The 27,741-nt window shown below is 32.1% G+C and overlaps 1 protein-coding gene across 2 annotated transcripts in view; it reads right to left on the bottom strand.

Annotated features, from left to right (window-relative positions):
- Window positions 1–1,299: 1,299 nt before the first annotated feature.
- Window positions 1,300–27,741, bottom strand: part of CD2AP (CD2 associated protein) — a 109,771-nt gene continuing 83,329 nt past the window's right edge. For both annotated transcript variants that reach the window (XM_033100608.1, XM_033100615.1), the window contains 7 exons: window positions 21,503–21,668; window positions 21,004–21,134; window positions 13,985–14,097; window positions 13,185–13,286; window positions 11,447–11,628; window positions 7,746–7,809; window positions 1,300–3,468 (listed from right to left, as the gene is read on the bottom strand). In XM_033100608.1, the coding sequence (XP_032956499.1) occupies window positions 3,427–3,468; window positions 7,746–7,809; window positions 11,447–11,628; window positions 13,185–13,286; window positions 13,985–14,097; window positions 21,004–21,134; window positions 21,503–21,668 (800 nt within the window). In that variant the 3' untranslated portion in view covers window positions 1,300–3,426. The remainder of the gene's footprint in view (window positions 3,469–7,745; window positions 7,810–11,446; window positions 11,629–13,184; window positions 13,287–13,984; window positions 14,098–21,003; window positions 21,135–21,502; window positions 21,669–27,741) is intronic.

Here is a 27,741-nt window from a genome sequence, read left to right as displayed (position 1 = left end):
TTAATAACTGAATTTAGGCAAGATACTCTCCCTCAGGCCAATCACTGGGTGGTCAGGGAGGCAGGATCTGTAAGATAGTAACATCATATCCATCACTGTAAAATACTTTTGAAAGAAGTAAAAGAACAGCTTTCATTTCTTTTTAAAAATCTACTCTACGCCAAGCACTCCTCAAGATACTTTATTTAAATCATTTCAAATTCTCCCAGTATTCCTGTGAGGCAGAACATATTATCTCACAGTTCCAGGTGGAAAAACAGACTCAGTAAACATCACACAGGTCTAGAACTTTTAATGCTTTCATTTAACTGTTTACATTCTTTTTTTTTTTTTTTTTAGAAAACTCAAAGTAATGTAAAATAATTTTCATTATACTCTGCAATAAGCATATATGCTAAAGTTAATGAAAAATAATCAATAAGGACTGACACAACTGGCAATACTATTCTTTATTAATTTTTCTTTTTGAAGGAGAAGCACGCATTTTTACAGCACCTGTAAACAACTCCGTGAGTTGTGAGTTTCTGAGTTTCCCCTATATACGTTTCCTACCCCTGCCCTGGGATGTTAAGGTACCACAACACCAACTGCATTGCGTAACAGTGACTGAAGGCAGGTCAGGCAAAATAAGGATAAAATCATTTTATGGCTAAAAATATTCATAGCAGCAACTTTAAAAAGATGATTTTTATTAAGTCATTGCACTTGGTCATTTTATTGCTACAGCAAAACAAGGCCATTAACTTTTTAACACTTCTCATTTCTGATTTTAACTGATTGTCTCATTCTATTCATACACTTCAAGTTTAAATGCAAGCATAAAACGTTTACCAACAAATCTAGAGAGCACTTGGGTTTTTCTTAATATGATCACAGTACGAAGCATATAAGAGAACCAACTGTTATACCAGACCCATTTCTCTTCCTATCTGCAGTTAAATTTTCTAAAGAGGTTTCAGACTTAAATTTTGGAAAGAAGCTTAGTGCTCTCTCTCTCTCTCTCTCTCTCACACACACACACACACACACACACACACACACACAACTCCTAATATTGAAATGTAATTAGAAAAATTAGTAATATTGTGTTTCAAAGAACAGCAAACTTGAACAATACATTCACTAATAACTTGGCAATGACAGAGTCTGTGCTGTTCACCTCTAGTCTGTCATTTATACTCATAGAAAAGAATAATGATTTATCCCCAAGTAAGGCTTTTGTCATTACATACCATTCTGTGATATAAACTTTATGAATAGGAATACAATTCCCATACCAAGAACAAATACTGGGAAACGGCTAGATTAAAAGAATCAGTTTTCCCTTTGAGTTTGAATTTGTTTGGTTTTCTTTACTATTTGGTCAAAGGCAGAAAAATAGAGACAGTACTTTTCTATTCTAAGGAAGTATAAAAGCAAATACTTTAAATGTGTTCCATACTCATGACCATCTTGATTTGACATACTAGTGAGAAAATGACCAACAAAAACTTTAAGAACAGCCTGAAATCTGCTGGAAACTTCCCCCGCCCAATTATTAGGCTGAAGAGGGGTCACTTCATAGATGTTTCCAGACAGAAAGCTAGCGGATGATTTCTAGGACACATTGTTTTTATGTTTACCTAAGGACTGTCATTAAAAGAAAATAAGATCTAACTTATTTAGTAAGAAGGAAATCATTCATTTGAAAAGTCATTTAAAAACATTAGGAATAAACAATTTTGTTGAGTAGTGACGTCTATCAGAAGACCCTAAGGATTTTAAAGAATTAAAATGTATATACTCAATACAATCAGGTTTCCCCAAAAGCACGAATTAAGTTGTGAATTTAACATTAAGTAATTATGTACTGGAATTTCTATTATTTTCTACTTCAGTTCTTTTATTAGAAAGAGGCTGACAAAATTTCATTAACACAAGATTTCAGTAGTGTAAGATCAAAGCTTAAAGGAAAACTATTGGTTTGCTTTGAAATAACATAAAATGGAAGCGTGAGAGATGGTACTTAAAATCTGAAAATTATTTGCTATAATAAATCTTAAAATCTAAATTTTTGCAAATGAAAAGTCAAATTTCTACTTTTAATATAAAACCCCACATTTTGAGACTGTAGATATAACATTTAAAATTTTTCAACTTTTCGTAAATGACTTTGAAGAAACTGCTAATTCATCCATCTTGTGAAAATGAATTTTGAATACAGTCAATTATACTTGGTTTTAAATAAGCTAAGATATTACATTTTATTATATACTAACACTCTTTGTAAAGTTGTTTACAACTTTGTAACAGTCCAAAATATCTCCACCACTTAGTTTGGTCCATTACATAAATTACACATTGTAAAACCTGAGTATTTACATAATGATAACTTGTCAAAGTATGACACACTGAACTTTAAATTTTTGTTTTCTTAATATTACTATTACAAAAAATCGGGGGGGGGCCATAAAAAATTAAGTCACAAGATCATGAAATGAGTAATATTTCTGTAAAATAAGCAGAAAAGTACAAGCAATAAGGCTGGTGTTTGCATACTATATGTGCTGTAGTTTCTAGGCACAACACGTTAAGGGTTAAATTGACATTTTTAGTTGTTCAGGCCTAATGAATTTATAATATAGCTCATATTTTCCCCAATATATTTAACAATCCAATACCTCTTTACTAAATTCCTTTTATGAATCCTATAGTGCAAGCGATATAAAATATTCTAAAAGCTGAAGAAATTATTTATTTCATTAGTTATTACTGTAAGCATGGGTGAGTAATCTGGTATATAGCTAGGAAACTCCTATTTCATCACCCAGACTATAAACAGCACTGCAAACAAACAGGCACAACAGTGTAATCCTGGGTAAGAAGCTAAAAAACGGAGGGATGGGGGTGGGGGAATCTATCTATATATATAGATATAGATATACACATACACACACACACACACACACACACACACACACACACACAAATTTATATCCCTTATGTATTATGTATGGGAAAAGTAGTGACTATAGTTACTATAAAGCTAATTTGTCCTCTCAAATAGTATATTTTACAGATTATTTGTAAAGATATCACCATATTTATAGTATAGATCTCTTTAAAAATAATACAAGTTTCAATAAAAAAACTATTGTGAACTTTCCTTTTTATACAGATTCAGTAGTATTTTCAAGCAAACTAAAAAAAAAAAAGTTTGCAATCCCAGCACATAGGAAATAAGGCCTCTTTTTTCATATTGGCAAAACAAAATATATAAAAAAAAAAAATTTACCCTCCCCCTACTTTTCTATAGATATTATAATTCATATATCCATATTTCTTTATCACAACATCAACATGTTATTTTTAAGTAACAAGTCGGTCGAAGTTCATAGTGTTGCTTCTGAGTCCCTGTAACAATAAAAACACCGGGTCCGTGCCACTTCAAGAAGATAGGACTGCTTTTTTCAGCTTCTCTATTTCTATCTGAAATACAAAACATAAATCGAGCAACAGATAAAATATTTTCATTTTAGTAAAGTTCCTTTATTTTACGTCATTAAAAACTGATCACACTTGCAAGCCTCTAGATGTTGATTTCCATTCTAAAATCCAATTCCCCCTAGTATGCACAAAAAATTTCCAATGGTATAATATAAAAAAGTTTAACAGAAGAAAATGTCACACTGTAAGTTCCTAAATGGCAGGTGACAACAAAAAAGGAATTACAGGTGTTTAGGCCAGAACAATGTTAAGTAATGTCAACATTTGAGAGAACTGTAAGAAAACCAGCCCTACAAAGAACAAGAGAACACTTGAAAACAAATTAAGAAATGTACACATACCTGTAATTAAATAAGAGAGACAGTACAGAACAGTGAAAATAAAAAAAGACCAGTTTCATTCTATATTTTTTCACTTACAACTGTGTGATATTGGTAAATCACTTAACAAATCACTTGGTCTCAATTTCCTCATCTGTAAACAGTAAGTTCTGTTCTCTAAAGCACAGAAATATATTTAAGATTCAGTCAATGTGTTGGAAATATTTCTACTTTTAGGCAAACTGTATCCTTAACAGAAATTCACAATTTTAAAAACTTAAGAAAAATTGGAAATCCATTACATTTTCACAATAACTAGGTATTTAATTTTGACATATTACAAATGATTAAGTTGAGACTCAAAGAGATTAAATACCATGCCCATGGTTCCCTGCTAACCAGCAGCACAGAGTTTGTACAGATAAGGTGGAGGCTCTAAAGCCTAGTTTGCATATTCTCTTCACAATTCTATCATGTTTTGATCATCTTTAACCTTTCAGTGCATGTGGAAATATTTAGGCCTTACCTTCTAACAGCATCGTCCCTCCACCCAACAGGGCAGACAAGTAATACATCCTATGACTAATCTCTACCGTTCATTACTAAATGATGGGCCTTTCACCATAATCAACAAGTAGAAATCAGTATGTTCACAATCTCCTAAGGGACGGTCACCATTCAAGAATGGTTTGTTAATTCCAGGATCTTTTCTAATATTATTCGTCAGCTAATATGATTACTAGCTAAACATTTTAGCAGCTTTGGACTGGGAAAATCTCAAGTCTTCAGACTAGATTGAGACAAAAATCCCAAAAATCTTCAGCCTTATGTGCTATTATTATCTCTATTCTAAAGATACATTAACCAACTGTACCAATTTTAATGGGCGAGGATATATAGAAAATAGTAAGAAAAAAACATTGGTGGAAGACAGAGTAGGGGGTAGAAACAACCTTGTATGTAGTCAGTAATACTCTTAACAGACTGCTATTTGTCATAGATTAAGCTATCAGGCAAATACTTTTATTGCTAGTTTCTCATCAAGCTCTTTTATGTTCATTGTTCATCTTAATCGTTTTTATCACTCCTCAGTATAATTTAATACTATATAATGTTAACTTCAAAGTACCACTTTCAATCTTTGGGGAAATAGATTTCTCCTTTAAATATATGACCCTAAAACTCGAATGCCTGAATAAGTGTGCTTTTCTAAATACAAGAGTCAAAACTTTCCCCATTAGGAAAAAAAATGTGTAAGTCAGCGAGAGGCTAAGTAACAGCTGATTTTGCTGAACTTATTAACCAAATGAAATTCTTCAAAAAAGAAACAATGCATTTGACTCTTGTTACAATTTTTATGACAAATTAAATCATATATTGAAACTCAACATTGTATTAGCTCCTCTTGTTTACCTTATTATCTTATGTTCATACATGAATATAAATGTGTATACATAAAATAGAAGGAATGAAATTTTTTTTTTTAATTTCTCAATTTCTACCAAGATACACACTGGATATTTAAGACCTTTTTAACATGTATCCACTAACATTTATCAATGTGACAAAAATTTATTATCTATCTAATACGTGCATAGCACTGTGCAAGGAGCTATGGGCAAAGATGTAAATAGACACAAATCCCACCTTCAATAGTCTGACAGTCTACAAGATGGGCACACTAAGTACATAATGTAACAGTAATAAGATAGAAAATTATAACTTATTCATCTCTTCCAAAACTAAAGGACATGCATTTGGAAGAAGACAAATTACTTTTAATCAGAATACTGGTACCAACTTAAGGTGATTGAGCTAGGCCTTGAGAATGTAGAACTTGGGCATGAGAAGATAAGACAAAAGAAAAACCTAGGAAAATACAATAAGAGTAAAATTCAGATGATTAACTGTAAGGGACAACTGAGGATCACAAATGAGGAAAGAAAGATAACCCAGGATCAAGCATAAAAATACTTCATATGTCAAGTAGAGAAGTTTGAATTTTATTCTGTAAGTAATAGAAAGTTCTTGAAAGTACTGAGCAAAAAAAGATTAATTTGAGATAAGAATGAGAGAAACTTTAGCAGGCTACCCAAAAGATAAAAGCATAATAAAAGGACAGAAATAGTGGGAAGAACTGGATAAAGGTTAGGATGTAAGTTAATAGGACTGAAAGCGACTGAAATTAGAAGAGAACAGAGGTATCATTTTTGCATGCCTATAAGAGGAACAAAACCATCAACAAAAACAGAAAATCAGAAGAACAGGAAGGGCAGATGATAAATTTAATAGGCGACATGCTAAGTCTAAGTTCCATGGAACATCCAGGGAATCTAATAGCTAGAATAACACAGGATAGAAGCCAGGAAAAGAAGAATTAGATTTAGGTGGAGGATGAACTAGAGCTAATGATGATATTCATGAGCCTAGATAAGCAAAGAGAGCAGAAAAAAGGGGGCCTAGGACACCACTGAAGGAACACCGCATTTAGATTATAAGAAAGGAAGAAGAGATAGAGAAGTCAAAGACAGAAGAATGCAGGATCACAAAAACCAAAGCAAACCTTTGAAAGAGTGGCAATGATAAAAATGTGAAATGCTACAGAAACTGCAGACATTGGAGCTGCCATCAGTAAACCAAAAATGCAAGGAATTAAGGACTGAATTAAAGGTGAAAAGTTAGAGACTGCAAATTTATGCTTTTCTTTTTGTTTGTTTTGCAACAAATGAACCCAAATGAAAAGAGAAAACTACAGTGAATCAAGAGGAAAGCTGGACTGAAAGAAGTCTTTTCTTTGTTTTATGAATAAAGAAAAAAAATGAGCATTTTCATGAAAAGAAGAAAAAGAGCCAAACAAGGGTGATATAAGAGTAAAAATAAGAGTTTTGATAATTTACCTAATACTTTCACATATATCACCTTAACTAAAACCAAAGGAGGTTATGTGACTTCCTCAAGTTCAAACAGTATAGCTTAATCCCTAATAGTAAAGGTTCTAAAGTCTGGCTGCTTCTGTTAAAAATTTCAGCGCCACTAGTGACTTAATTATTCTAAACCTTAGTTTCCTCACCCTTAAAATAGGAACAATAATCCTTACAAATTGTTATGTGTGTCCAATGAGATAATGTATAGAAAGTGTTAAGCATAACTGACACATGGCTTAGAACTGAAAGTCACGAGTATAAGTCAGAAGAGGAGCTCAAGTTTCTTAATGGGAAGTCCCATGTTTTCTTTGTTTCATAGTGTTAACAAAAGAAATAGGTAAATAATGAGGCAAAGTAAAAATACAGAAGAGTATAAAATACTTAAAAACACATAATGGAAAGAGCCTCTGAAAAATGTCAGGACACACTTTCCCTGACACATGCAGAAAATCAGGCTACAAATGAAAACCAAAGTCAGTGAGAATGGAAAAAAAGTTAAGGAACATAAAATAAGTGAAATGGTAAGTCATCAGCAGAGTGAAGACGATAATATTATAAAGTAAACTCTCAGTAAGAAATCAAAGTCAGCAAAACCTATAGCCATCCCACCACCACCAGCTCTGCCCCTACGAAAAAAAAAAAAACAAAAGAAAACAGACAAAAGTTAAAAACTGTGGGAAAAAAGAGAACTATAGCTCAAGAAAGAAGCAGTGTTGAGTGTAAAAGATCTAGAACTAGACACTCTTAAGAGGCAAGAACCATGTTTGTTTTGTTCCATGCCTCATGCACTGACAATGCGAGTTAGTGCTCAAAAAATATTTACTGAATGAACGAATGGAATGTGACAGTGACAGGGAGTCAACAACAGATTAATTAAATGGCTGCCAAGTAGCAGGGAGTGTCCAACTGAAGTAGGACGGCGTAATTTGTAGTGGAATCAATCACCCAGTTGGGTTGGAATAAACATGTCTGGTTTATGCTAACCATAATCTCAACGCTGGGAGAAATGAATTACCTCTAGATTATTTCTCATTGCCTTCTCTTCTTCCAAATCTTTTCGTAGTTTTTCCAGTTCTTTCCTTAAAAACAAAGCATTTATTACTGTTAAGTCTTTCAATTAAACAACATATTTGACTAATATTAACAGGATCTCTGTCGCCTGACATCCCACAACTTTTTCAACAAAAGAGCTATTTTGATTGACAAAAATTTCAAAATCTCTAGTTGGAATGGTTCAATCTGACAGTTAAAAACTCACCAAAACCATGACAAACCTATCTGAGATTTAAAAAAAAAAAAAGAAAAAATTTAAGTGAATACAGAATAGCTCATAATAAAATAAAGAAATAAAACTGGCCTTTAGAAACAATTTCCCATATTAAGTTACCATGCATTTTCCCAGAGCCTAAACAATTTGGTAAAATGAATGTCAAAACATGTCAGTGTAAGGCAAATTATAGTTTATTTAATAAGATAAGTTGGACTTTACATTTCTCTATTTTTTAAAAATTAAATGTTACATTAAAATTCCAAAACCAAACCAATAAGCAAAAAACTATAACCAACAATCCCTCTTTCACAACCCTCGTTTTCATTTTTCGGTGTTCCCTTCTCCTCACATACTCATTTTTCCCTCCATAGCTGTAAGTATATAATTTTTACTGTATCATTTCACAAAGTATTTTAAAACATTTCCATGCTACTAAAATTTTCATATTCTGAAGATAGTAGCTTCATACTCAAATATCCAGGTTTTTTGGTTTGGTTAGTTGGTTTTGGGGGAAAGCTAAAAAAATGGGAAGAATAGGAACTTTTATTAACATCATGAATACATCAGTATATCACGTTTCTAAATAAAAAGGCGTGGACATTTCTAGCCTCTCAATATATACCGGGAAAATGCTCTTCAGGGGTATTGTCAAAATAATAGCTGGAGAAACTCGTGAAAACTCATGAACAATATGAAAAAGAAAGGAAGTTTGAAATTATATAGTTTCAAAACTAATTTCTTTTGTGGTTTTAACGATTAGAAAACCATTCCTCTATACTGGCAGTAAATTTTCCACTGATTATAATGTTTAAAATAATATTTAACTCAAACTTTTCACCTAGAGCCTACTTTGATGTGATATAAAAGGTACTTCTAAGCTAATTAACTTCCCTTTCCATAAGGTTATCACTAAATTAAATAATGCTTCCTTTCCAATTATTCTGAGCTTATTATATATTTTATTTATATCTAAATTAGGATTTACTTCTAGACTAGCCTGCTTTATTTATTGATACGTATAACAGTATTATATTATTCTAATTATTTGTTTTTGATTTGTTAATTTAGTACCAGTCTCACATTTTTATTGCTCTTTTTAAAAACACATTTATAAATATAAAATTTTTATGTAACATTCTGTTTTCTTTTCACAAGAACAGGATCAAACTGCACATCTTCTATATTAACTTTTCTACTGAAGAAACAGATTACTAATGTATTTCTCTGTCAATCTCTTTGGATTTTTCAATGACTTATTCCATCCATGTTCGATTTTAATACTGAATGCATCAAGACTATTTGTGTATTTGTAAGCTACAAAGATATAGTAATAAGCTAAAACCTAAGGACTCCAAGTTAGCTTAGGAAATAAAATATTATTACCAATACCTGATACCGAACGTGACCCTCCCTCCTCAGTCCCATTTCTCCCCCCTCATTCATAGGAAAAGTTTTATAGTATTTATTGTGCCTTTCTTCTTATTATTTCTATCACATACACAGATATATCATGAAACAACATATTGTTTGGTTTTGTATGCTTTTCAGCTTTATATAAATGAAATACTATATACATGTCTCTGATTTGCTTTTCCCACCCCCAACATTTTTTAAATTAATTCATGTTCACACATGTAACTACAATTCATTTATTTTTATTGCTGTATACTGTATAGTATTTCTCTGCATCAATATACACACGTGCACATATATATCATATATTATATATACATAATCATATATATGTATATCATATATATATGTTGCTCTCCTGTGATGTTCTTCTTCAGATTAAAGAAACTGTCATCCATTTCATTTTACCAGAGGAAGTAAGACTTCTAAAATATCTTATATTTTTAAATATATATAAATCATATTTTACTCGTCCTACAGCTAATTTAAAAGCACCTACAGGCAATTTGTATACATAATTATTAGTTCACTGAAAATACCACATGTGGTATCAAAAATGTAAAATGTCAAAATCACCAAATCAGGAGACTTCTTGGGTACATGTGGCGCTTTGTAAATATATACTAGTTGAATGAACTTACAGTTTATAATGTGCATATTACAGAATCTTTAAAAAAATTTGCTGGACGCTCAGAAGAGATAAACTGAAGGATTCAACAAAAAGCCATCATGTATCAAATTACAAACACACTCTGTGTATGATATACATATGCATAATATACAGAGTGCCAAAAAAATGTATACACATTTTAAGAAAGGAAAAAAACCTATTAAAATTGTAATATTCAATATACTTGTATACCCATAGCAAAAGATGAATACAAGTCACATTCGACTTCTGCAATTACAAGAGGTGGTCAGAGTGGTTACCATCAGCGTCCAGACACTTCTGATTACAGAGAACTACTGCTTGAGCAACGTTGACCAGTGTCCACTTGTATACAGTTTTTTGGCACAGCCAGTATATAGTTGTAAGTAGCCGTTCAAGATAATTTTTTTTATTTCTATACAACAGATGTCTATAAAAATACTCTGCAAACTACAAGTATACCATACTATTAATCTCGATATTATTTCTAATAAAGAATTCAATGCCTACTGCGTATTGGGGGAGAAATGGTACATACAAGCTCAGAGGTAACATGGTCTCTGGTAGTGACTCGTATACCAGATTCCATTATTCCATGAAATCCTTTTAGAGGCTACAGGAGAAGGTGAAAAAGGGGAAGAGCACCTGAACCTTCACCCTCAGTTCATTAGTTTATCTGATCTTTGGTTTGTTTACCTACTGGGCTTTTGCAGAATTATGTTTAAAAGATTAACAAGTTTTAAAATTCAAGTAACAATGGTTATAGAAATGATCTCTGACCCAACAGAAGATATGGCTTTGAGTTCTAGCTCTGCGATTTAAGAGCTGTGTGATCTCAGGTAAATAGTTTTACCCCTCTGAACCTTTACTACTTCATTTAAAAGAAGGGAGGAAGGCAGAGTGATCTCTTTTGAATTTATTTTAGCTCTAAAACATACAGAACTTCCACTTAGGGTATGTCTCGCTATATACCATTATCAAAACTTTCCAGAGTTAAGAGAAGAGCCTTTAGAGATCATCTACCCCAGCCCACTAGTTTTATAAATACCCAACTCAACCCTAGCAGAAATGGCAATCAAATTCCTCTGATAAATAAACTAAATATACACACAGATACACCACAGGTACAAAATACAGCATGGTTTTCCTGATATTTTAAGACTAATTAACCCCAGTATTGGCCAGATTTCCAGCCTTAAATTATAGGTACACATGGACCTTTCCTAAAATTGCGCTACTCGCACAAGTTTTCTAATTCAAGTTTTTTGCCAAGAGGAGAGAAGCACTATTAATGAAAATTTCTTTGAAAATAAACTTGTTCAATTTAAAATAATTCTTTGCATGTGTTAAGTAGTAGTCAAAGAAGAAAACAAGGGCTACTTACCCATGATCCTTTTTTAGTGCTTCTACAAGGCACAGCAACTCAATCATCTCAGCTCTAAGTTCATCCAGTGAATTTTTCTTCCCATCATCTGCTTCTACTTTAGCTTTGGTTTCTAATGGAGTTAAAAAAGCAGCTGTATTTGGTTTAGAAGCACTTGAAGGTGTTGAAGGGTACACAGATGGCTGAAAACGATAAACAGAAAAATTTCTGATTCTATTTGTACTCATATTTATTACTATATTTAACTTCGAAAGATTTTCATAGCAAGGAGATAAAGTAGTATTTCAAAATAAATGGTAAATTTGGAAATACTAAAAGTAGTGCGATGTTCACAAATGGAAAAACCACCAAATAAACTTGCAATCACTAGGGGTTTTTGTAAGGAAATGTCAAGGATTTTTTTTTTACAAAAAGAAAGATAGAAAAGAAAAATCCATTAGATTTATCTTCTGAATGCTTGCCTAGTGGAACATCTAGAATAATACACAGTTTCCTCCCTTATCTACAGTTTCACTTTCTGAGGATTCAGTTACCCGTGGTAAACTGCAGTCCAAAATATGACACGAAAAATTCCAGAAATAAACAATTCATGTTTTAAATTGTATGCCATTATGAGTCGTGTGATGAAATCTCGAGCCATCCCGCTCCGCCCTGCTCAGAATGTGGATCCTCCCCTTATTCAGTGTATCCACACTGTATGTTTACTCTACTGGCCTGTTGTCACTCAGTAGCCATCTTTATCAGGTCAACTGTCATGGTATCACAGTGCCTGTGTTCAAGTAACCCTTAGTTTACTTAATAATGGCCCCAAAGCACAAAAGAAATGATGTTAGCAATTCGGATATGCCAAAGAGAAGCCATGAAGTGTTTTCCCTACGTGAAAAGGTATGTATGTATAGGAAAAAAATATAGCACATATAGGGTTCAATTCTATCCATGGTTTCAGGCATCCACTGGGGGTCTTGGAACATATCCCCCAACCAATAAGGGGGGAACAATGGATCAGCATTAAGGTATTGTTTTGATCCTCCACATTAAGTAGTTATTATTTAGAATATCCAAAGAGCTTCACTTAAAAGAAATTATGAAAAATTTAGTAAGTGCATGGAAGAGGCATTAAAATGAATACATGGTCTGATACCCTGGTACTATTTCACTAAAATAACAAGTAAATTTTCAACAGACTGCTAATAGCTGAGAGAATCAGATTAAGTGTATGTGATCAACTTCAATAGCAGTCAAATGCCCTGGAATGAATTTGAGGAGGAACATGACATTCTTAAATGGGAGTGCCAGTTGTGATAATACTACCTTAAATAAAAATGACAAGAGTTTAGAAGAGTCTTAACACATATACGAGAATCCATGTATTCTGCCATTCATTCCAGTATATATTCAGTGCTTATTATGGTGCCAAGCATCAACCTAGGTAAGAAGTAAACAAGTGAAGGCTTCTGACCTAACGAGCGTATGTTTAATGGGAACGTGAAACTGATCTGTGCCTTAAAACATACGAACTATGTAACATCTACACTATTCATTTAAAATAATGTAAGCTCTTCTAAAAAGCGATCTACGGAGAATAGTGTGACTTACCTTTACTAACTCAATTTTTTATGAGGAATTATTTTATTTCTCGGCAGAAGAAATAATTCTTAAAGGACACTTTAAATTCCACAGTTTTTATGTTCACAAAGAATCTTACTGTGCAAATCTTAGAACACAATGTACACCTCACCTTTGGAGAGTAGCATGAATCCTTTTTAAATTCAGATGGCTTTACATTGGCACTATCTTCTTCTTTTGGTGACTTCAAGATTTTTTCTGGGCTTTGAGTTGGCTAAATGTTATTTTGAAAAATCAACAAACAGAAAACACCAAAGAAGGAAAAGTTAGTGAGTATTTGGATAATAACTTTTATCATTGTTTTCAGCAGCTACTGTTCCAGATATTCCATTATTACTAACAAGATGTTACATAACCTCACGCTAAACAATACACTTGCATATCTTGAGGGAAAAACCAGCTTGCCTCTTAGCAATAAAAATTTTCTCTACTTAATTAATTTACAAGCACCACAGTGCTTAAGAACGAAATACATTAACATTTATGTACTACCAATATCATGGGCAAGTGTACAGAACGTATAAAAAGAAGTTACATATTTAAATACCAGAATTACTACTACAAAAAACACTACTTCAGGGTGAAAAATGTTCTCCTTCTTCCTAACATGAGTATGTACCACTAAATTCTAATTATTGTTGTTGGACGGGTAGATTACACAAGTACCCTGTCCCCTTTTGACCCTGTGTGCTGTGGTTACGGTCTGAGGACAACTCTTTATTTCTGATTCTGCAACCTTCCATTCCAACCTCTCCTGAAATGATCATGATTCTTTAATACAACCATTTGCCACCTGAGTGTAAGAGCTATCGTCCTGATTTTTAAACTAGTGGAGCTATAAATCCTCCCTTACTCTTAACTTCAGAATGACGCCAGATTTGCTGAATTCCCTACTTTACAACAGTAACTCACAGAATGTCCACCATTGAAGCGGCCAGGCAACCGTCTTCCAGGCATCTTCGGTCGATTTGCAGTGAGATGTAGCAAGTTTTCTGAGGAAGCTATGTCATCAAAATTTACAAGATCTGGAGAATAAAATTAAACATATCTACTAAGAAATAACTTTACATTTTAAAGGGTAAGAATGTTTCTGCATTTTTAATCAACTATAAATTAATAAGAGTACCACTAGGACTCACAAGTTGACCTGTGCTTTTCATATGCATTTGGAAAACAACACTCACCCTTAAAAACAAACTCCCTCTTTACCTGATACATTTTATAACATAAGACTTTATTAATATTATAAAGTTCATGTTTAATAGACTTAGACCTCAGCAAAAAGTTCTTCTTGAAATATATAAATCTGTACCATTAGCTGTAGTATAAAAAAGCTGTCACCTTAAGCTCTTGCTTATAAAAAACATAATTTACTTCAACTCATAATTAATTACAACGTATCAGGAAATTAACACATAAAATGTGTTTTAAACTTGAGTATTTAAACTAATACTCAAATTTTAAGGAATCATCTATATCTGGGACCTGCTGCTTTCCCACTGCATTTCTCAATGTAAGGTGAAAGTATAATTTAATGTGTCTTTATATATGTACATATGTACGTACATACTGTATTGTGCTGGGACTCAAACTATTTATAGTTCACTGCACTTCTGTTTAGACATTACCTTATTTAGGAATCAAAGATAGTTATAAATCTAAGACAAATTGGATATCAAGGGAAAATGCTACGTAGATATATCCACTTGTTACCCCACCATCAAGGGCAGACCTTTAATCCAATAATGGGTTTAAAGACAAACCTAGGTAATTCGTATCTCTGAAATAATAGTATATAATACCTTCTCTTTTCCTAGATGATCCAGAAAACCTTGCAAAAGGAACTGGTCTTTAATTTTGAAGCCCAGATAGCTATAAATGATATAAGAACCCTAAGTGTAACTCTAGACACTTCCACTGTCAATATTATCTTCCTTCAGCCCAGATTCCAAACTAGGCATATAAATCACAGTCAAGACACTCAACATGGCAGCAGATATCTGTGGCCTTGTCTTCCAGGTATGGACTCCTTCTTCACATTACCACTGCCTGGATGTTTGTAATGCTTTCTGTCAAATATTTAGATGTCCCACCTCACTGATTTATTTCTTAAAAGAATCTAAAGATTCTTATCATTACTGCCCTCAAAGCTTATTATCAATTTTCATATTCAAAATAATTCACTGAAATCATTTTTGTCAAGGGATGGAAGACACAAAGAGCAAAGGCAGAGGAAGAGGTATCACTGTTTGGCAATATGCATTTTGTAACAACGCTAATATTTGTTGACCTCTTAATTCTCCATCTTCACATTCTGAGATTACTTTGTGTGTTCTACCTTAGATCTGACCACTAAGTTAATAAATACATCACAACAGGCAATCTAATGTGCTCAGTTTAATTACAGTCTTTAGTCATTCAATAATTGTCTATAACTAATTATAAAATATGACAAACCATAAGAAACAGTGGTTTTAATGGAAAATGCATTATACTACGGGTTTAATGAAAGAAAAATATACCAAATATTCTTTCTAAATATTTCACTATAAAAATGCAACTCAGTACAACACTTAAAATTTCATACATATATAAATGAAAATTCAATGTCTTATATGATACTCTCTATAATGGCATTATCAAAGAAATTAAATATCTCATTTTATTTGTAAATTTCATAAACAAAGAAAACAATATGTTAAAAGATGTTAAAAATATATTGAAGGTTGGAAGGTTAAAAATTGCTTTTCACACTGATAAATGTGCATTGACAACCTACAAAAAAAAAATACAAAAAGTTTGAAAAGTACAATCTAATCATTTTGGCCTGTAGAGATTATTTTCAAATACATATTTAAGCAACTTGCAGAAAGAAAAAGAAATAAACAGAAAAACACAGAAGGCATGAAGATAAATAAAATTCAAAGGGTAAATAAAAGGTAGATTTACAAAATTATATATCATGCTCATGTAAAAAGGCCTTTCATATGTCCAATTTTGGGCTACAACAAGACAAATAATTTTACTATTCTAAAACTCTCTCAGGTCCTCCATTTAAGCCATTACGTTAGTAAAATAAAAGAGTGCACATTTTAAACTCATGATATATTTGAACTCTTTTAAATTTACCTAAGAGTGATAACAATGAATTTATACTGTACACGTGGCATAAAAGGCATGACAATCATTTAACTCTTGCAATCACATTGCCACATTGTCAGCCATTTTACATTTCTAAAAACTGCCTAAGACGACAAGGAATTTTTAAAAATCAAAATGAAATATCAAATTTTGGGAGAAAATAAACTGACTTTTATGGTTGTCAAACAAAAAACTTTTCTCAAAAGAGTATCTTCAACTAACTAATCAGGAAAATATTTCCAACATGAATTTCATTTTATTTTAAAATGGAAAACCAAAGTGTTAGAATACACAGACAAACACGTACACTTTTAGTAAAATTACAAAGAAAAATCAATGTGCACCACCTATTTATACTGAATATACTATTTTGATTTCTTTTATAAATTGTCATCTTACCAAAATGGAGAAAGGTAGGATAATTTCCTGACACGTAAGAAGGGAAACATGGCAAACAGGCTAGGAAACAAAATCTGGAAAGAAAAGTCAAGGATAGGAAATGTCTAGAAAAAAGACTAAACCAAAAAAATTATTTTACAAAGCAGGAAAAAGGAACAGTTGTAGAATGAATAGAACCATTTCAATGTTTAGCATATACCTATTGCAGATTATCTAAATTTGCATAAGATGTGTATTAAATTTTAGATTTATTCTTGTCTTTCAAAAGAAAAAACTATGAGTATTAATTTCAATATACATTAAACTAGAATGAAGCCTCTTTTATTACTCACTGAACACCAAGACAGCTTCCAAAAAGATGTTTTAGTACCAAAATTAGAGTAATAAATCAATGTATTAATGTAATATAGTTATAACTAAAATTAAACCAACCTTTTAGTCAAGTTTTAGTCTTCAGCATATGACAGTAATTACAATGAAAGAGATAATTTTAATTCTATGGTTTAATAAAAGAAAAATACGAGTATACCAAATATTCTTTCTAAATATTTCACTATAAAAATGCAACCCAGTATAACACTTAAAATCACATACATATGTAAATGAAAATTCAATAATATCTTATATGATACTATCTAGAATGACATTATCAAGGAAATAATTATTAGAAAATAAAATTTTAATCTCTGCTCTTACTTCCCAGCAAATTCTACATTATGGGGTACAGCGTTTTGTTTTTGTAACCTAGTTTAGATATAGGCTCACTTTGAATCATATCTACCATTCAATAGGTAGGCAATCTTATTAGAAAAATCCCACCATAAATCCTTTCTGGAAGAAATAAATGAATAAATATTGGTAAAGTAATTCAAATGAAAATAGATAATCTATCAAATAGAACTGAAGAAAAAGAATGTTTCCCTATTTAATTAACAATAAAGGCTTTTGGATCAAATAATGTATCTCTAAAATTCCCTTTTAACCCAAGAATTTACCACAGAAAAACAATCAAAAAGGATAAAATCCTTCATCATCTGTGCTTTCTCAATGTAATAGCTATGTTAACACTAAATTTTCTATCTTGTATTTTAAAACTAATTGTAAACCAATTTTACTTCCTGGAAAATTAACTTTTTTATTTAAGTTTAGACTATGTAAATTTTATCATTAAGCAGTAGTACCAATGAGATTATTCTAACCAATTTTTGACGAAGTGTTTGGAAAAAAATTAAAACATGGTTCTAAGAGTTCTGTAATTTGTAGTACTATCTTGTATCATAGATGAGGATGTACATGGAGGAACTTTTCAAATGAAAACAGAAAACCAAACTGATTGTTCTAGGAATGTTTTCCTTGTATGCACAAAAGTTAAGTCTGTATTTATATATATATGTTTATATAAGGCTTTCAATACAGGAAAATCGTATCTGAGAGTAGAATCAGGAATTTACATCCTTTATAGATAGAAACAGAAATCGAATGAGATGGATTGACAATGGAGGAAGGGGAGCAGAAGGGAAATAACATTTTATAATAACTTCCATGTCAGGTATTCTAATAGATATTTAATTTGTATCACAGATTCACTGGGTCATTCAATTGTTAGTTAAGCAAGAAAACAGATTAAGAGAAGAAGCTTGCCACTGATCAATCAGCTAATAAGTTACCAGCCACATTTGTTAAGAGCAAGGTCAGGGTACCTTCTACTGTAACATTTCACCTCACATTATTATTTTACGTAATAATGAAACTCCGAGATTTTCATATTAAACTTTCTGAAACTTATGTTAAAGGGCTAGTTTCACATGCTGCTTAAACATGTAAAACCTCAAACTGAGCCAAAAATATAATTTAAAATATGCCTCAACCTGATGTAAAACTTGAGGCTGTACTGATGCAGAACACAGTTTCTGTCAACATCTCAAAGAAGAGGTGAAACACTTTTATGCTACAAGAACTAAGAATATATGATATTCTAATTAAAAAAAAGGAAATAAGGAATAGCCTGAGTTGAGGTTTGAGACATAAGCTATTTGCTATCAGCAGCTATGCCTTTTGTTAGCACACTACTTGTTGACTAAAACAGTACTGTGGATAAAACACTTGCTCAATAATTATTTGCTATTTAATATGAACTAAATTTCCAAAATTTGTATTTTCTGAACTTTACAGTATATAAATGCACTACCACGACAGCCTGATAGCCGAAGGTATAAAGAACAGCAGCTTGCAAGTTATCTGCTGGTTTTTTGACCATATTATATATATATAAGTCTCAGCATTATTCCCTTATTCATTTGATGAAAAAACCAGAAATTATAAAATTTCAAACCCTGTTCCACAAAGCCTCTTTGTTTTTAATGAAAGGAAACAATAACTATGGATATAAGAATTGGGACCAAAAACAAAGGGAAAAAAAAGAACTTTTCAACCACCAATGGTTTGCCACTGTTACATGTAATTTCTAATTGAAATGTAGCAAAGGAAACAAAACTTACTGGTGATTGCATATAGAAAAAGTTTTGGGAAAAGTGAAAATTTGTTTTAATTTACTTAAGTTTTTTTGTAATTTCCATGACCTTGAGACAACTAAATAAAGCAAATATTCAAGAATGATACAAAGTAACAGAAAAAAACATAGGCTCTAAATATTACTCCTTCAGCTCCCAAAGAAACTTATCAAAATTTGAGACTTCGGATGAACACTGCAGAAAATTGTGGAAATTAAAGATAATACCAATGAACTTTTGATTTCCAGAGTTAAAACTGCACATTTTTCCTCCAACTATGACTTTTGAAAACATTTCTAGCTATATTTTAAATCAAATAGAAAACAGTAAGAATTGATAGAATTATATTATTAACACTAACCTCAACAGAAATTAAAGGGTATTTTTTAAAAAATGTAGTGGATTTTTTTTGTTTTTATTTAACTAACAGTAAATAATATCAATTTTCATCAGATAGAACATACTGAATATATTTGCGTGAATGCCTCTAAAATACAACCAACATCTCAATTTCCAGAAATTATTAATGAATACAGCTTCATCCAGAGTAGGCAGGATCCAAATACACGATGAAAAGATCTATGAAACATTCATATTAAAAAACTGAGGGAAGCCACGTTTAGAGCTTTTGTACTGGCAAATTGAAAAGAGGGGGAAAAATTAAATCACCTAAAATTTTTTGAAATGTAGTTAGTACATTTTCCAATATAGTGGGGAAAAAATCTAAATGTAATGACCTTGAAGTTTAAATGTATGAAATGCTAACAATGAAGCTAAAAATACATATTTAAAGACATTAAACTTTTTAAAGAGTACCATAGAATGCTTTATATTAAAAAGATTTAAAGAGTTTTCTTCCGATTTATGTGATCTTGGACACTGATGTGTCTATAGCTTAATTTGTTCAAATGCAAATAGGGAAAAAGAGCATCTGCCTCTTAGAGTTACTATAAAGATAAACTAAGAACATGTATGAGAAAGTGCTTTGAAAATGTACAAAAACTAAAAACAAATTCAGAGTACTATGCAATAACCATTACCACAAAGTAACGAGTGTACCGCTTTTAACAGTGAGACTTATCAAGATTTCCCTGTTTCAAGTTTTCTATTTTATAACTAAGAGGTACAAAAGACCAGGAGACAAATGAAGACGATTAATGGGCTGAAAAATCAGTGCTAAAACTTAAGGAACAACATTTAGCTAAGGAAGTAAAGCCTGCTGAGGTAGGGATGTGGGTATGCATATGTGTGTGTGTGTGTATGTGTGTGTGTGTGTCTGTGTGTGTGTGTGTGTGTCATGAAAAGCTTAAAAAAGTCTATTTTCCTGAGTGTGTGTGTGTGTGTGTGTGTGTGTGTCTGTCTGTGTGTGTGTGTCATGAAAAGCGTAAAAAAGTCTATTTTCCTGAGTGTGTGTGTGTGTCATGAAAAGCTTAAAAAAGTCTCTTTTCCTGAATTGGAAACAAAAATACATTGAGATTAAGTGGAGGAAAAAAATAGTCTTCTTAAATATAATCTAATGCTGGCATTGAAAAATCACCTCTTTATTTTTAAACTTTTAAAACTAAAATGTATTCGTATCTGCCTGACTTAGGTGGTATGGTCATTTCATTATGAAGGGACAGAATAATAAATAGATGAACTCTTAATATCCATCTCAGTCCTCTAACTAGTAACAAACTTATGTGAATCATAAATATTTTTGCCTGTTTATCTTCTTTCAGTTTTATTTTTCCATTTTGGCTGTTACACAAATTTTAAACAAATTTTAATTTCCACTGTATCTACCCACAAACAAACTGCATATACAAATTTCTTAAATAGTTTCTGAAAACTATATTGGCAACTTTTTTTAACGTTCCACCTTTCTATATGTTAACTTACCTGTTTCTTTAGAGCTCCTAACTGTAAATGAATCTAGGTCTACTGATTTTGGTCGTTCAGAATCTAGCTTTGGTTTAGATACTGGCTCAGTTTCAAATTTTGATGAAATGGGAGACACTTCCCCATTAATCCTGAAATGAGAAAATCAAACATAGGCAAAAATCACTTATATGTGAACATGACCATTTTTTAACATTGTTCTTTAATGACACTAAAGATGTTACTACATTAATGCTGATTTTTCTTTCCGTTCTATAAAATTATTTTCATTAACGTTAACCTCCACTCTAAGACTAATCACAATAAAATCCGAAACGTAAAAGCAACTTAATATGAGTATATTCACCTCGTGTGAATATAAGATTAACATATAACGGAGAATTATTAAAGTCTATAGGAAAAAAAAGGAAAACAAATACTTTAAAAATTACTTTGATAGAGCCATTTATGTCAAAGGCAGGTAAATTAATAAACTAACTTAAAACTAGGTAAAACTAACCTGGCCACCGGAGGTGGTGGTGGAACTGGCTTTTCAGGTCGCTTTGGATACATTGTTCCAGAAGATCTCAATAAATTATTAGCTTTGGTGGGTGGAGTAGGCTTCTTGGGTGGGACTTGTGGAGCAGCTGGTTTAGAAGGTTTCTGTTCCAGCCCTGATTTTTCATCTGATTATTTAAAAATATTTAATAAGTTATTAACAATCAGTACTATTTAGGTTTTTCTATTACTTAAAGCTAATGTCAGGCTGGAAAAGTGTGAAACAGAAGACAGACATTATTTGTGTATGTGTGCACAGTTTTACCTGTTTTAAAGTTGTAATTCAATAAGCCTAAATATCTTAAAAAGTTTACTTTGGTGGGAAGGGGGATCACTAATAAGATTCTGATAAAAAGAGAATGCCTGCATCTATGTCTTCCCAACAATCTTTGCTTTTAGGGGTGGCATTCTACTTAACTATAACCACTTATGATTTTACTCTAAGCAAAGAACAATATTATCTGGACTTAAATCCAGACCACATTCTGAAAATGAAGTAAAGGGAAGTGAAATTAAGCAGGAATTTTAGCGTCATTTAACATAATTATTTACAAAATGTCACGATGACAAAGGAAAAAATTCAATTGTTAAGAGAAACTGAGGCTGGGTTGATTAAAGATGAGAAAATTGTAGGCTTATATTTATAATTCTCACCATTGTATTAGGAATTTTACAAGATTTCATTTAATAATTCTATGAAATAGATAAGAAAATATGCTAGGAAAAAAAAATAATAATCTGCATGCCTGGGAGACTTCCACATCAATCTGCCATCAAATTCCTTTATCTCAACTTTCACAATATCCCAAGCCAACCACTTTTTATACATCTTCTATCAACTATCTTGTTCAAACCATTAAATTCTCTTACTTGGGCCACTAAGACGATCTCCTAATGGGTCTATTTTTCAAGAAATTATAATCCATACAGCAACTGAAGTGATCCTTTTAAATCACAAAGATTATTTCATACCCTGTCTGTATGACTCCAGTGGCTTCTAATCACATTTATGTTAAATTTCATATGTCTTACCATGGTCTGTAACGCCCTGCAGAATCTGAGGCATACTACGTATCTGTTCACCTTGCAATGGCTAGAATGATCCTTTTAAGGTATATTTCTTATCATGACACATCCCCTTCAAGCACTCAGATTATTTCCCATGACTCTTAGAGACAGTCCAAAGTTATTCTTTGGCCTTAAATTCCCAGGTCACCTTGCCCCTGGCTCTCTCTTACAGCATCACCGTACCACTGTCTTCCTTACTAATTTCTTCTTTGTATTTCAAACGTCCCATGAACACTATGCCCTCACACCTTTGCACTGGCTGTATCGCTGGCCTGGAGCTCTCTGACCTAACCATCTGCTTGGCTTGGCATGATCCTTCATTTCACTGAGATTACTACTGAAACATCACCCATCACAGAAACCTTCCTTCCCTGACTACTATCTAAAATAACATTTCTCCTCTCTTCTCCCATAACACTCCATCCCCACACCCTGCTTCATTTTTCAAATGCAAAAAAAAAAAAAGAAAAATGCTGGAAAAAACAACATTGAAAACCATTTTATACCATATTAATAAAAACAATTTTATCACCAATCGGCATGGGACTACGCATATACATGATGACATACTTGGTTCCTGATCTTTGAGGTACTAAGAACAAGTATTAAAACTGACACATGTGCACACACATTAGATATTTGTGATACAGCAGTAAGCAAATGTGTTGTTAAGGCATAGATGTAAAAATAAGAAACTCTTCAGTGCAATACTGAGTAATTTTCAAAATTTACTTGGTCTTTGAAAACAATGTCTATCACAAGATCACAAATAATTTCATGAAATTTCACACCAATCAGAAACCTGGTGATTATGAATCTTGAACAAACACTGTAAGCCATGGGTAAACAACTCATTCAAAATCAGATTTCATCTAACAATGAAAATACAAAATACCATTGTTTCAGTTTTATCATTTATGTATAGCTTCCTTGGATCATCTGAAATATACCACAGTCTATTAACACCCTGATCATCTAAACTTAAATTTCTGGAAAATATTAAAAAAGATGTTTTATATAAAATATCAGGAAAATGTTAAAGGATAACTTAAATAAAAATTCATTAACTGAATATACTCCTTTTAACAGATATATAACAGCTTGAAATCAATTTCGTAGCTTATTCTAAAATAAAAGAACACATATTCGTGGAAATCCAAACAAAAAAAAAAGATTCATCATTCCTGGCATAACCATGATTAGATCAATTATAGTATGTTGATTTATTAAATAACTAATATAGGGTGGCAATGTATTTAAATACTAGAATTTTATTTACTTTTATTGAGGTAAAACTTACGTAACATAAAATTAACCATTTTAAAGTGAACAACAAGTCAGTGCTATTTAGTATATTCACAATATTTTGCAACCACCACTTCTACCTAGCTCTAAAACTCTTCATTCCCCCCAAAGAAAACTCTTATTGATCAGTTACTCCCCATTTCCTCTCTACTCAGCCTCTGGCAACCACTAACCTGCTTTCAATCTCTACAGATTTACCTATTCTGAGTGTTTCATATACATGGAAAATCTGGGTATTTCATATACATATACAGTATTTGACCTTTTTTGTCAGGCTGATGTCATGTAGCATAATGTTTTTGAGGTTCATCCTCATTGTAGCATGTATCACTATTTTATTCCTTCTTTGTCAAGGAATAATATCCATAAACCATTCATTCACCTGTTGAAGGACATCTGGGTTGTTTCCACCTTTGGCTATTGTGAACTATACTGCTATGAATATTTCTGTACAACTGTTAGTTTGAATACCTATTTTCAATTTTTTTGGGTATAAATCTAGGAGGAATGGCTGAATCATACGGCAATTCTATATTTAACTTTTTGAGGAACTACCAAAATGTTTTTCCCAGCAGCTGAAACATTTTATATTCCCATCAGCAATATATGAGAGGTCCAATTTCTCCACATCCTTTCCAACACTTGTTATTTTCCACTTTTATTTTAGCCATCCTAGTAAATGTGAAGTGGTAGCTCATTGAGGTTTGATTTGCATTTCCTTAATGACAAATGATGCTGAACATCATGTTACGTGCTTATTAGCCATTTGTATATCTCCTTTAGAAAAATGTCTATTTCAGTCCTTTGCCCATTTTGAGTTGTAAATAGCTCTTTATATATTCCAGATTTGGGACCCTTCATATAATCCAGATACAGGATAATAGATTGGCAATTATTTTCTCCCATTCTGTAGTTTGTTTTTTCCCTTTCTTGATAATGTCCTCTGATGCACAAAAGTTTTTAATTTTAATGCAGTCCAATATAAATATTTTTTCTTTTGTTGCCTGTGCTTTTGGTGTCATTATCTAAGAATCCACTGCCAAACCCAAGGTCATGAAGATTTCCCTCTATGTTTTCTTCTAAGACTTTCAGTTTTATTCCTCTTATATTTAAGTAAATAATCAATTTTCAGTCAAATTTTATGTATATAGTATGAGACGAAGGTTCAACATCACTGTTTTGCATGTGGATATCCAACTCCACGTCGAATTTTAGTTTAGCTAGAAATTCACCAAAAATGAGAAAATTTAGATTTAAGGAAAAAAGTCTTATTGTTAGCTATCTGAATGCCCAAAGGAAGAGATATGTGATACAGATATTATGATAATTTAAGATAGAGAAAGAAGCAAGAATTATCCTAAGTGTATAAAAAAAATTTATACTAAAATTATATGGCAGCTAAAAAGTATAACAAAATAACTGAAATATGTCCTATCTTATGTACTACAGAATATAGCAATATATTAAAAACACTGTATATTGTTAATCTATTTATTAATTCAGATGAGGGTTAGTTCCCTGCTGCATAACTAAGAATAAAAAATATAATAATGAAATGATTACAAGTGCATAAATTTTGATTCAAAAATAAAATATTCCATTCGTTATCAGTGGTCACTTAGAGATTTAGTAGAGAAAAACACAGTACTATTCAAAAAATACCAAGCATACTCTTAACAGAATCAATTTTCCGTAAATTTTAAGACAAAAGAAATCTACCCATATTTATCTCACTGAAGTGACCTGGAGTATAACATATTTTCAGAAGCATAAGTACAAAGCTTAAGAAGTTATCATCTCATGAACACACCTGAGTGACCACCACTCAGACCAGGAATTGATCATTTGCCACACTGAAGTTCCCGTTCCCCTCATGTCTCTTCCCAATTACTACCCCACTGCTCCTAGCCAAAGGTGTCTTCTAACACCATAGACTACTTTTGCATATTTTAACTTTACATCAATGAAATCAATGATTCATGTTGCTGTGTGACACTAATTCATTCACTTGTTGCTATATAGTATTCTGGTATGAAAATACTTAAATTTATTTATGCATTCAACTGCTAATGGACATTTGCATTGTTTCCAATTGGGGACCAAGATAAATAATGCTATGAAAAACTTCCTTACCTGAGTCTTTTGGTGTACATATGAAGCACACATTTCTGCTGGGTATGTAATTAGGAGCAAGCGTGCTGAATAACAATATATGGATATACTGAACTTTAGTTCTCCATATTAGATACAACAGCATACATTCTTACGAACAGTGTATGGGAGTTCTGCTGATCTGTACCCTTACCATTTAGTATTATTAATTTTTTTTAATTTTACCCATTTTGGTGAGAATCTTACTTTGGTTTAAAATTATATTTCCTCACTGAGCAATGAAATTGAATAACTTTCATACATTGATAAAGTGCCAATATTCTTAACTATATTTTTGGGCTGGTTTTTTCTTAATTTGTGGAATTCTTTATATATTCTAAATGAGCAATAATTTGTCACTTATCTGTGTTGCAAATATCATTTCCTACTCTGTGGTGTAACTTTTCATCTTCCTAGTGGTGTCTCTGTAACAGATATTCCTAATCTTAATGTAGTCTAATCAATCTTTTTTGCCTTACGGTAGGTACCTTATGTGTCTTGTTACACTTCCTACTCCATGGACATAGAAATACTTGCTTATATTATCTTTTAGAAAACATAGAGCCTCAATCCACATGGAACTGACTTTTATGCATTTTAGAAGGTAGGGTTCCAGTTTTCATTTAGTATCATTTATTGAAAAGAATGTCATTTCTCACTATTCTACAGAGCAACTTTGTTCATAAGGCAAGCACTTAATCTATTTCTGGATTCAAACGTGTACACAATGTGAGGTAAAGATTTATTTATTTCTTATATGGATATCAATCAACATTATTTATTTCATCCTTTCTATACTACAATGGCAACTTTGTTATAAATCGCATGGCTTTAATTAAATGTCTCTCTTAAATAATGCTTCCTGCTTTATTATAGTCTACTTTGCCAGCTATTAATATAGTTACACCAGCAGGAGACTTGGTCCTCATTTGTCACTGCCAAAAGAATCTTTTGCTTCAACTTCAACTTTTACCTACTGCCTTGGCTTTTATGATACCACCTTCTGATTGTTCTCTGCCTGTCTTTATGACTACGCCCTATCAGTCTTCAAGAGTTCCAGTTCAGCTAATAACTTCTTATATGTACACATTCTAAGACTCTATACAAAGTTCTCTTCCCATTCTCACTCAGCAATCTTCTTCAACAACCTGACTCATATCCATAAATTTAACAGCTAACTTTCCAAATAAATGCTTAATACAAACTCTTAGCAAAGGTTCATCCTATATTTCCTACATTCTTATCAAATTCCATGTCAAAAGCTGAACTCATGCATATTCTTCCCCAGAAACTGTCTCTATGTCATACTTATCTCATTTCCCCATCCTCACAAACGTTAGGATCCAATTAGTCAACAAGATGTCCTAGTGTGAAAACTAAACCATCTTTTTTATGTCAGACCCTAAATATATCTCAGCATCTTTCGCAGATAATGCAGTTAATGCTCTCAAATCCATCCTACCTTCATATGATTACACCAAGCCAGGAAGAGCACAAGAGACTAATTGGTCTGTAAGTGAACATGTGCCCAAAGTTGGTCCAAAAAACTGAAAAGGACTTACATTCCAAGGTTGTGGAGAGGTTTTCCTCTCTTTCCCATCAAGCGGACAAGAAATCATGCTGCCCTGATTGCCACTGTCAGCATTCTTGTGACCACAAAGGGAACCAATCTGAAGA

This window comes from Rhinolophus ferrumequinum, chromosome 3 (assembly GCF_004115265.2).
Source record: "Rhinolophus ferrumequinum isolate MPI-CBG mRhiFer1 chromosome 3, mRhiFer1_v1.p, whole genome shotgun sequence".
Classification (NCBI taxonomy): Eukaryota; Metazoa; Chordata; class Mammalia; order Chiroptera; family Rhinolophidae; genus Rhinolophus; species Rhinolophus ferrumequinum.
This window is presented reverse-complemented; position numbering and strand designations above follow the sequence as displayed.